Source organism: Salvia miltiorrhiza, chromosome 3, assembly GCF_028751815.1.
Source record: "Salvia miltiorrhiza cultivar Shanhuang (shh) chromosome 3, IMPLAD_Smil_shh, whole genome shotgun sequence".
Taxonomy (NCBI): domain Eukaryota; kingdom Viridiplantae; phylum Streptophyta; class Magnoliopsida; order Lamiales; family Lamiaceae; genus Salvia; species Salvia miltiorrhiza.
In genome coordinates, this window is record NC_080389.1 from 12,929,171 (window position 1) to 12,940,993 (window position 11,823).

Here is an 11,823-nt window from a genome sequence, read left to right on the forward strand (position 1 = left end):
TGGTCGGCGCCTGCGCCCGCGCCCCTGAAATACGCCGCCACATCTTGTTTGCAAAAATCTTGGAAGAGGCTGACTTTAAGCAGGGTCTCAGCCTTCGGAGCGGCGTAGATTCTCTGACGACGGCCTTGTCGCCGCAGCTTAGGCGAAAAACATCATCAGCCAACGGAACACGGCTTCCGGTGTCTGATCCAAAAGGCAGACTGATTGAAATCAAGCTAATGAAGAAAAGTGGCTGCTATAAAATCAGCCGAGGCGATTGGCGCTCCATAGTGGAGGCCAATCGTCTCCAAGAAGGGGATACAGTGCAAGCGTGGGTCGTCAACACCTGTTTAGAGCTAGCTTTCATCAAGAAATCAAACTTGCTTTTACAGATCCATGCTAAAATCGTTGATCACTGGGCCGGTCTTGAGAAAAATGAGGCCCTGGACGAAATTATAAAAATGGGCCCTCAATATATTAGTGCATCAATATATTGAAAAATAAAATTTTCCATTACTTATAAAAAATGACTTCATATAGCATTTTTACTTGCAAAATCATCTACGATATCGTTCAAATCTATGTTATCTAAATTCTCTTAATAAAGATAATAGAATTAAAATGAAGATAAAACCATCTTATAATTGGAGGATATAAAATGAATGACCAAGATCTTGACAAAACCTTTTTAACTAACGATTATTATTATCTATTTGAAAAAATTCCACCAAAATATCTAAATATTTTTCTTTCAAATTTTCTATTAGTTTTGAAAGGGTTTTTGGAACTTTTAATTACTTTTTACTGATTTGCATTTCATAATATGTTTTTTTAAGGCGTTAATTGACTGTAAATCCACAAACTATTAGTGAATTTCGTTATTTCTTCAACTATATAAAGTTGCAATATAAAAACATAAACTTTAGCTCATTCATGAATTTGCCCTGAATTTTAATTTCATTCATACATGACAAAATTAAAGATGATATAATATATACACATTATATTAAAATAACTTATACAAAATTTCTACTGAAATATATACAGTACTATATATTCCCTCCGTCCCACGAATCTTGACACATTTGGTTTCGGCACGGAAATTAAGGAATTGTAGATTATTGTTTTAAGTGTGTAGTTAATAAAGTATAAAAGTGATAAAGTATGAGAGAGAATGTAATAAAAGTGATAAAGTAGGAGATAGAAAGTAATAAAAGTGATAAAGTAGGAGAGACAAAAGTTACCTTATTTAGAAATGTGTCAAGATTCGTAGGACGACCCAAAAAGGAAAACGTGTCAATATTCGTGGGACGGAGGGAGTATATAATGAATATATAGTTTAATTTTAAAATTTGTTTTTTGATAAAATTAACAAATACAACCTAGCAAAGATGAAATTTAAAATTTGTCATGATCAAGAATCATAACATTTTAAAATTTATTTATTTTATTCTCTTTTTTTATATTTTTACTATATGGTATTATTTTTATATTTATATTTTTTTATTATAACAATTTAATGCAGTTACTAAGATTAACCTTATATTTTTTTCATTTTAGAACTCTTTAGCTTAAAATATTTTTTAGGGTTGCATTCTACAGAAACACAATATTAGATGGAGAATGGAGTCGCAATCTGGTTCGTCAGATCATTAATCTTGATCAAAGGCTGAGATTAGAAGTTAATATAATTAAAATTGGTAAGATTCATAATATCCCTTAATTTACTCTCTCCTCTCTCCTCTCTCCTCTCACGTCACCCCTCACCTCTCTCCTCTCTCTCTCTCGTCCCCTCTCTCCTCTCTCCTCTCTCTCTCTCTTAAAATCAAAATACATAATTAAGTTCATGACAAGTTCAACACAAGTTCAGAAGTTCAACAAATTCAGAAGTTCAGAAGTTCAACACAAGTTCATCAGAATTATACGTATAAGTTCAATAAAATTATTTACAAAATCTGCCGCCCCTTCCTCTTCTCCGGCGAATGTTAAATGCAATGAGAAGGGGGCGGCGGCCGGAGTTCAGAAGGCAGCGGTGGTGGCTGAACTTGGGGCGTTCGAAGGCGGCGGTGGTGGCTGAACTTGAGGGCGTTCGAAGACGGCGGTGGCTGAACTTGGTGGCTGAACTTGGGCGGCGGTGGCTGAACTTGAGGGGGTTCGAAGGCGTCGGTGGCTCTGAACTTGAGGGCGGCGATGGCTATAAATTTGTGGGCTGAACTTGGGCGGCGCCGAGGAAGGAGGTGGAGCCTTCACGCCGCCGAACTCGTCGCCGTACACCACCACCCCTCTGGCGACGTTCACCGCCAGCAGCGCCGCCGTGCACACCCCGCCCGTCAGCGACGTCGTCAGGAACACCATCCCCGCGGTCCCCAGGAACGACATCTGCCACGCCACAGCGGCCCCCCAAATCGTCCACCAATACGCCGCCGCACCGCGATCGAACCCCGCCGCGCTCTCGAATTTCAAGTCCGTGAACCCGCCGTCCGCCACCATCCCCGCCGTGGCGAACGTCGTGGCCGAGAGCCCCATCAGCAGCTGCATCTCCACCACCACCGCGTAGCACCGCACCTCGCGGTAGATCACCTCCATCACCGGCAGATAGACGGCGAAGGAGATCCCCACGCCTAGAATACATGTTACAACCTTTTGTGTGTGTTCTCTGTGTGTGTGTGTGTGTGTGTGTTCTCTGTGAGAGACGAGAGAGAGAGAGGGAAAAAGGGAAGGGAGAGAGAGAGAGAAATGAGAGAGGAGAGAGGAGAGAGGAGAGAGGGAAAAAGTGACGGAAGAGAGAGAGAGATGAGAGAGGAGAGAGGGATGTGAGTAATTTAAGGGATACTAATATTAGCTTTTAATCTCATCCCTTGATTAAAATCGATCTAACGAACGAGATTATGACTCTAGACTTTGCAAATATTTATGTTCTTGTTGAACTCTTCCCTATCTATATATATCTTAAAAATACAATTTCTAATATGATTTACATTTATTAAATTTTTAGTACGCTTTTGTATGCTTTTTATATTATTATTATTATTATTATTATTATTATTATTATTATTATTATTATTATTATTATTATTATTATTATTATTATCTAGAGTAGATTGATAAAAAAAATTAGAAAGATAAAATTATTTTCAAAAATAGTAAGGTGATTTTTGGCAGGAAAACATAACTTACTATTTTTGAAAGTGATTGAGCTTTTATATACTCCCTCTGTCCCACGAATCTTGACACGTTTGGATTCGGCATGAGAATTAAGGAGTTGAAGATTAGTGTTTTAAGTGTGTAGTTAATAAAATATAAAAGTGATAAAGTAGGAGAGAGAAAATAATAAAAATGATAAAGTAAGAGAGAGAATGTAATAATTATTACCCAAAATGGAAACGTGTCAAGATTCGTGGGATTGCCTGAAAATGAAAATGTGTCAAGATTTGTGGGATGGAGGGAGTATGTATATAGATATTGTCAAATCATTCAATCTCTTTAGGGACATTGACCATCTCAAATACGTTTTCAACAGTTTTAAATTTGAGAAGCTTATTTTAGAACAGTCTGTTAGTAACTGGCATTGTCAGCATTATTTTATATTTCGATTTAAACTTTGAAGTTTTAATATAATATAAATTTGACAAAAAAATTTGGGGTATTGCCTAAAATTTTTAGTATATATAAAGTCTATAATTAGTGAGATATATTAAAAATTTTGGGCCCTCAAAATTATGCTACAAAATTATCATCAAATTAATTTGAAATTGATTTTAAATTTGAATTTTGAATTTTTTGAATTATGAACAAAATTTTGAATTATGAACAAATTCTCCTGTGCGACGGTCGCACAGGAGTGCGACGGGTTGACCCGGCCCAAACCCGCCCTCCTGACCCGGAACCCGCCCAAACCCGGAACCCGCCCAAACTCCTAATTATTACATTTGTGCATAACAATTGTTACTTTTCATAAACATAATATATACATTTGTTCATATAAATGTATATTGATATGTATAATGTTTTATATTGAATGAAGGTAAATATTTATATTAATATAAGTATACATTTGTGCGACCAAATGTATATCTTATGCTTAGGGTTTAGTTTTCACCTATTAGGGTTTAGTTTTCACCTATTAGGGTTTAGTGTTCACGCTTAGGGTTTAGTTTACAGGGTTTAGGGTTTAGTTTATAGAATTTAGGGTTTAGAAAATATAATACTGTATATTAAATGAAGGAAAATACCTATATTTATATAAGTATACATTTGTGCGAACAAATGTATATATCATGCTTATTAAAAGTAACAATTGTTATACACAAATGTAATAATTAGGAGTTTGGGCGGGTTCCGGGTTTGGGCGGGTTCCGGGTCAGGAGGGCGGGTTTGGGCCGGGTCAACCCGTCGCACTCCTGTGCGACCGTCGCACAGGAGACCAACCCGATATATATATATATATATATATATATATATATGTGTGTGTGTGTGTGTGTTCAATTGAGAAGCTCAAATGTGTTGAGAAGTTGAGAAGCAATCTAATAGATGAACATATTAGTACATTTTGATGAATATGGCAATTAGACCCAGATCAATAAATTCTTTGAATATACCAAATATAACTGACAAACATACGAATCTATTTAATTTGTTAAAAAATACGTAACCGCCAAGAATCGAATCTCAGATCAAACCCGCGTTCATAAAAACTAATTGACATGCTCATCTATTGGACTGCTTCTCAACTTCTCAACACACACAATTGCAAGAATAAGAATTTCAGCACTTCTAATTACTCATAAACTAATTTCGGATGAATGAGAAATTAACAACCAAAGTTATAAACATAAAAATTAATTTGTTCAATTTAATGAACTTTATTTAGGGATTCTGGAAAATAAAATAGCGAACTATTTCAAAATTATACTCCCTCCGTCCCACTCCAATAGGCTCACTTCATTTGGGCACGGAGATTAAGAAAACTTACTTTTTAGTAGAAAAGTGGTAGTAAAGTGGTGTGGTCCACACCAATTAAGTACAATTTTTTTTACCTAAAAAGGAAACTGAGCCTATTGGAGTGGGACAACCCAAAAAGGAAACTGAGCCTATTGGAGTGGGACGGAGGGAGTATTTTTTAACTTGACTTTCGAAGTGTGGTGAATTAAATCACCATATTTTCAAGTTTTGCAATTTCGTCACTCCAACGACAATTTCAAAATAATTTGTGATTCTGTTTGCCAATTTTTTTTCCTTTTATTATTGTTTTATTTTCTGGGTGACCGACGATAATAATAATGATATGTATTCTTATCACCTGTCGTTGCTGTTGTCGTTTTGTGAGACGTTGTTATCACTGTTGATAATCTTTCTTCATCTGATTTTCCCAAAAAGGTGAAACGAAAGAAAAAAAATTGTTCCTCAACGTAGCCAGAGATGGCTTATGCTTCTCTCGTCTCCCTTGAAAACACCATAGATCGATTCCTGAATCATAATCCATTTTCCATATCTGTTGAAGAAAACCAACAAATTGCATCTCTCCTCGAGTATGTTACTCCCATTCGAGACTTTCTTGAAGAATTTCCAGACGAATCCCAGAGTTTGGAAGAGCAAATGAGGGAACTGGCAAATGCAGCAGAAGATATTCTAGAATATCTTGTGTTGGAGAAGGTTTTTTTGCCTTGTGATGATGACTCTGAATCCCATCATCCAAGTGGAAGAAACCACAAACTCCACCTGAAAAAAGTTATCGAGCAGACTTGTTTGAAGCTGGAAAAAGTGAAGGAGGAGTTTCCTGAAGATTTCCCAGACGAATCGAAAGCCAACAGTTTGGAAGCCCGAATCAGGGAAGCTGGAGACATCTGTGAGTTTTTCGAGTGGGTGGAAACTCACAGACGTTTTAGAGAAAAGTGGAGATTTTTACCTGCAGAGTTTGCCAAGTTCAAGTTCAAGTCTAAACTCCAGTTCATACACCACTTGAACAAGACAAGGAATGAAATCGATTCGATCATGAAGGAGGTGATGGCCATCAAGAATAACGCTTCATCATCTACACTTGCACCAGTTGATGATATAGTTGGTTTCAATGAAGATGATGGCGATGAATCTAAATGCCATCGAAGTGCAAGACACGAGCTCCAGCTGGAAAAAGTTATCGAGGAGATTGCTTCGCTTGCTGCAAAAGTGAAGAACATAAAGGATAGTTCCACTTCCAGCAGCAAAGATTGTTTTCCAACAGCTGCTCCACCTATCCACAGAAACTCCATGGTTGGTTTTGAAGATCATGTGAGGAACATCAAGGACCGGCTCTGTGGAGAAACACCCAAGCTTCAGATCATTCCAATATGTGGTATGGGTGGCATCGGCAAAACTACTCTAGCTAGAAATGTTTACGATGATCCATTAATTACAGGTCACTTTGTGATACGTGTTTGGGTTACAATATCACAAGATTGTAGTGAACAGAGAGTTCTTTCAGGCCTTCTTGAGTCCTTGAAAGAGTACAACACATGTAGATTGGGAAAAAGTGATGGCGAAAAAGTGTACCAAATTTTAATGGGTAGGAAGTATTTGGTTGTGATGGATGATATTTGGAGAAGTGAGGCATGGGATATTGTTAGGAATGTGTTTCCTGATAATGTCAATGGAAGTCGTATCATGCTAACCACAAGGTTGTATGATGTGGCTTCTTATCCTAACCCTTCAAGCAAGTGTTACGAGTTGGGTTTATTGGATGCAGATCAGAGTTGGAATTTGCTTAAACAGAAGGTGTTTTGTCCTTCCAATTTTGAAGATATTGGGAAGGAGATTGCAAGAAGATGCAAAGGATTGCCTCTCGCAATTGTGGTGATTGCGGGGCTTCTCTCCACAGTCAGTAAGAATCCAACTTCATGGCATGAGATTGCGGAAAAGTTGAAGTCTACAAAAACTGCAGAGCAAGAGCAGATCGAAGAGATACTATCTTTGAGCTACGTCGAATTACCTCAATATTTGAGGCCATGTTTCTTGTACATGGCTTCCTTTCCGGAAGATCATCAGATCCATGCAAAGAAACTCATCAGATTATGGGTAGCTGAGGGCTTTGTGAAATATCCAAGCAACTCTGAAAGCTTTGAAAAGGTGGGAGAAGAGTGTTTAGATGAACTCGTCAGGAGAAATCTTGTTTTGGTCACAAAGAGGAAATTTGATGGAAGAATCAAAAGCTGCAGCCTCCATGATCTGATGAGGGAGTTGTGCATTAGCAAAGCTCGTGAAAGTAAGTTTTTCTTGAATATGATGGATAGGCATATTGAAAAGGAGCATTTCATAGAAAGCATAGAGAATCATCGTCGTGTAAGTCTTGATACTTCTTATCTACGCTACCTTTCAAGCAATGGTGGCTCGACCATCCATTCCATCAGATGCTCGAAATATCATTTAGTGAAACTGGACTTTCTCGAGGGTGTTAGATTGCTGAGGGTATTGGATGCTGAATCTGCTGATGTGAAATCATTGCCAGCCCAGCTATTTGATCTATTTCATCTAAGATACCTTGCTGTTAGGTATAGTCATCATGTCCCTAGAATCTTATCAAACCTTCAAAATCTGCAAACCTTAATCATTCGCGAGGAGCGATCCAAGTTTGGAGTTGGAGAGGCTTGTGAGATATTGGTGCCGTGGTGCATGCCACAGTTAAGACATGTCTACTTTAACGGGAAAATTTGCTTTCAAGATCCCGAAGAAACAACTTGTTCTCTAGAGAATCTGCAGACAGTTTCGTATGTTGATAGTGAGTGTTGCAGTGAGCAGTTCCTGAAAAAGATCTCCAACCTTAAGAAACTGAAGGTGGATTGCTCTGCTGGTCTAGATGTAGTCTGCTTGAATGATCTGGTACATCTGCATCGACTCGAGAATCTGGTGGTATCTGCTGGTCGTTGGGTTATGTCTCGCCCCAACTACTACAGTTTTGCGTTTCCTGAGAAGCTCAGAAAGCTGAGCTTGAGGGATTTGCAGGGACATACTTGTCATCGGTTCGTTGCCAAATCTTCAAGTGCTGAAACTGAAAAGCTGCACTTGTGTTGGTGGAGAATGGGAAACAAGACAAGGAGCATTTCCAGTGTTGGAAGTTCTTCTAGTTAAAGAATTGAGGTTGGAGAATTGGATAACTGAAAGTAGCCATTTCCCCATTCTCAAACGCTTGATGCTTTATTCTTGTCGTGATCTCACTGGAATTCCAAATGATATTGGAGAAATCCCGACTCTTGAACTCATTGAGATTAAGGGTGATGTGAAAAAGTCTCTAATAGAGTCAGCTGAACTGATACGAGTGGAGCAAGAAGATATGGAAAACACCACCCTTCAAGTTCTCTGCAGTGCTAAGTATAGTATGAATTGAAGGTATTTTCTGATCCCCCCCCCCTTTTTTTTACTGTGATATGATCGTTTAGGAGCTGCATGTTCTTGTTCCTTGTGAGTTGTGCGATTCCAGTGAAAGTTTGCATTCAAATACGACATGACGAAGAAGACTATGATGATGATGACAAAGATGATTCAAATCCAAAGAGTTCGGTGGATGGAAATGTGTTAAAAGAGTGTTAAGCTTTATCAGAGAGACTTTTTTTTTTTTTTTTTAGACGAAGAAGGGGACTTCATTAAATCAAGAATGAGAGTTCATAGCAGCAGGAAGAACATCAAAAGAAGACAAGCAACACAAAGAACTAAGAGCAAAAGAAGCTAAAGAATCAGCAGTGGAATTTCCTTCACGTGGCGTCCAGCTGAACGCTAATCGTTGGAACGAACCTTTCAATAAGTGAATTTCTTCGAGGGTGTCACCCAGGTAGGAGAGATCTCTATCTTGTCGAGCGAGCATCCAGTAGAGTTGTTGACAATCCGTTTCTGCAAACACCTCCCGCACACCCTTCTCCCTACACAGTTTAAGGCCTTCAAGCAAAGCGAGCGCTTCCCCCTCCACCACTGAAAAAGCTCCTCTCATAAACCCAAACCTGCAACCCATCAGCTGGCCATCCTCTTGCCTCAGTACAGCTCCAATCCCAACACCCGATCCCTCCTTCAAAGCAGCATCCGAAGCAATTTTGCAAACACCTTCCCCTTCGTTGTTCAAAGTGGGGGCAGAGTGATGAGGAGCAGCAGCACAAATAGGTTTAGACCAGAGAGCACGTTCAGCAATTCTCAAACAATCAATATGTGAAAGTTCTTTATTCTGAAAGACAAGTAGATTCCTCGCATACCAACAAGCCCAAGCAAGAGAAGCAAAAAGAGCATGAACTTCATTGTGAGGGCAGGATCTAATCTTGTCAAACCATTCCACAATGGAAAATTCCATCCCTTGCGTCACTGGCTGGAGACGAATGGGGGAAACAGCCCACAGAGTGCTAACCCACCCACAGTCCCGGAGAGCATGTTCCAACGTTTCCTCACAAGAACCACATCTTCTGCACAGGCCATCGATCTCAATAGCTCTGCTTCTCAGCGCCTTTGCCGTAGGAAGGCAGTTAGATAAGCATTTCCACATAAACATCTTCACTTTTGGAATGACCTCGAGCTTCCAAATCCACTTCCAGAGATCTCCAAAATAGCGTGAAGAAGAGGCTTCATCGCGGAGATTTAGCTCAACAGCCAAGTTGTATCCAGATTTTACAGAGTAAGTATTAAACTTTCCTCTTGGCCAAAATGGTTTGTCACTCTCATTTGGGCGTATAGAGATCTGAGCTTGTAGCTTCCATCTATCCCCGGGCTGCAAAATATCGTTCAAAACATCATCGTTCCAACAACTACCATCCGAATCCATCAAATCCTTGGCACACAACTGACCATGCCTATCTTCCACTCTTGCAGTCTCAAATTGGCCTTTACCATCAGGCAGCCACGCATCAATCCCAATCCTAACACGAGCCCCGTCTCCAATCTTCCAAGCGATACCTTTCATCAGTAAATCTCTACCAGCTAGTATGCTTTTCCATGCGAAAGATGGGTAATGAGCATTACTAGACAAGAGTAGATCATTTCTTGGGTGGTATCTCGCTTTTAAAGAACGAGCCAATAAAGAGCTCTCATTAAGAATAAGTCTCCATGCTTGTTTAGCGAGCATCGCTTGGTTGAACAAGGAGATATCGCGAAAACCCAGACCTCCATCCCCTTTAGGTGTACACAACTTCTTCCAACTCCTCCAATGTATTCGCCTTTCCTCATTCTTTTGACCCCAGAAAAATCTGGCAGCTACACTGTTAAGTTGTTGACATATTTGTTCGGGAAGAGCGAAGCAACTCATAATATAGGTCGGGATTGATTGGAGAACCGACTGTATAAGAACCATTTTGCCCGCTCCCGAAAGGAATCTTCTTTTCCAGTCCTTCGCCTTTTTACGAGTTCTGTCAATCAACATTTGGAAGATCTCACGTTTGGATCTACCAATCGTGCTTGGAATACCGAGATAAGTTGATCTTGCACAAGACCGAGAAACACCTAACCGGCAAGAAAGCTCAATCTGCCTCTCTTCCACAACCCCTCCACTAAAGGATATGGAAGATTTCTCCAAATTCACCAGTTGCCCCGAGACACCCTCATAGTCACTGTTCGCTATTATTTTCACCACGCCGCAAGTATACGGTGTAGTTGCAACATAGGGAAGCAAGGTCGTATTCCACAAGGATTAGTAGTCAAATTCTAGTGATTACCTTAAGTCATTATGCTAGAGCTATTTAGACTAAACAAGGAGGTGAGTGGTTTGATTAACTAACAAATTCAAAGACAAAATAAGAACAATCAAATAAAGTGAATTAATTAAGTGATGAAGGTGGTTTAGGGATTAGGCAACGATGGATTAGCAATGGACTTCAATTAGCTCAATATTAGTCTTGATATTCCTATTTATCTAGAGTGATCTCCCCACTAGTTCTAGCCCCCTCCCGGACGACTAAAACTGTAGATTACGGGTCATAGTTGCCGTCCCCGGTCAACTTCTAACCTATAACTCCCAAGAGCACAAATGATCGGTAAACTCTCACCCAACTCTCAACCTCCCGGTTTATTGAGTCAATATGTTTCAAGCTCCTAATCTATTATGATTATCCTCTCCCGATTCAAATCACAAATTAGAAATGCATAGAAAGTGGCCAACAATCCATACAAGAATTAAAGCTAGGGCTTGAAAAGATAATAACAAGGAAATAATCAATACATATATTAAGCATAATAATCAATCCATCACATCATCCATGAGCCTAATCCCCAAACCAATGGGGGATTTTATCCAAACATGTTCACAAACAACAAACCAAAATCAAAGAAATACATAAATGAAAGAGAGAGTAAGAAGTGACAAATCCTATTAATGAGCTTTCTTCAATCTTCTCTCCTCTTCAATGCCTTCAATCTTGGTAAAAAGATGTGGTAATGGAGGCTAGGGTTTGGTGTGAATGAATTGGGGAAGATGAAAATGGGTGAGTATGAGGTTGGGGAAGATGAATAATGTGAGGAAAAGGGGGAGAAAGGGGTTTAAGGGCTGAAAAACGCGACTCCGCTCTTTTCCCGCGGTCATGGCCCGCGCCCGTGGTGCTCAAACGTGGGCAAAACTCAGGGAACCCGCGGTCCCGCCCCGCGGCCGCGGGTGGTGACCGCGGTACACCCCTGGAATTGGGAACAGCTGACCCGCGGTCCCACCCCGCGGTCGCGGGTGGTGACCGCGGGGTACTGGGCGTTTTGCACAGTCCGCTCGTTTTGCTCCGTTCTCCCTCGTTCGGACTCGGATTTGGTCGCCATTTGCGCTCACGGATTCCTCTCGAGACGTACTTCAATCTCATATCTTCAAAATGCTCCAATTAATCCTTTATTTTTCCTGAAATTACTCCAAAACTACACCAAGAT

General features: G+C 39.9%; 2 protein-coding genes across 2 annotated transcripts; one reads left to right on the top strand and one right to left on the bottom strand.

The window, feature by feature from the left end:
- Positions 1-1,591: 1,591 nt before the first annotated feature.
- Positions 1,592-2,565, bottom strand: LOC131018359 (probable purine permease 4). Its single transcript, XM_057947089.1, has 2 exons — positions 2,158-2,565; positions 1,592-1,648 (listed from the first exon to the last, which is right to left on the bottom strand). The coding sequence occupies exons 1-2, from the start codon at positions 2,563-2,565 to the stop codon at positions 1,592-1,594; spliced, it is 465 nt and encodes a 154-aa protein (XP_057803072.1).
- A 2,832-nt stretch (positions 2,566-5,397) lies between these two features.
- Positions 5,398-8,079, top strand: LOC131018360 (putative disease resistance protein At1g50180). The gene has a single exon (XM_057947090.1). It carries the CDS (start codon positions 5,398-5,400, stop codon positions 8,077-8,079), a length of 2,682 nt encoding a protein of 893 aa, XP_057803073.1.
- The last annotated feature ends 3,744 nt before the right edge of the window (positions 8,080-11,823 follow it).

Excerpts from the sequence above, each read along its gene's own strand:
- LOC131018360 (XM_057947090.1), top strand. The coding sequence starts at position 5,398 with ATGGCTTATGCTTCTCTCGTCTCCCTTGAAAACACCATAGATCGATTC.
- LOC131018359 (XM_057947089.1), bottom strand. The coding sequence starts at position 2,565 with ATGGAGGTGATCTACCGCGAGGTGCGGTGCTACGCGGTGGTGGTGGAG. Across the intron at positions 1,649-2,157 it reads ATAGCCATCGCCGCCCTCAA|CCTTTGATCAAGATTAATGA; the intron begins GTTCAGAGCCAC and ends TTCTAATCTCAG.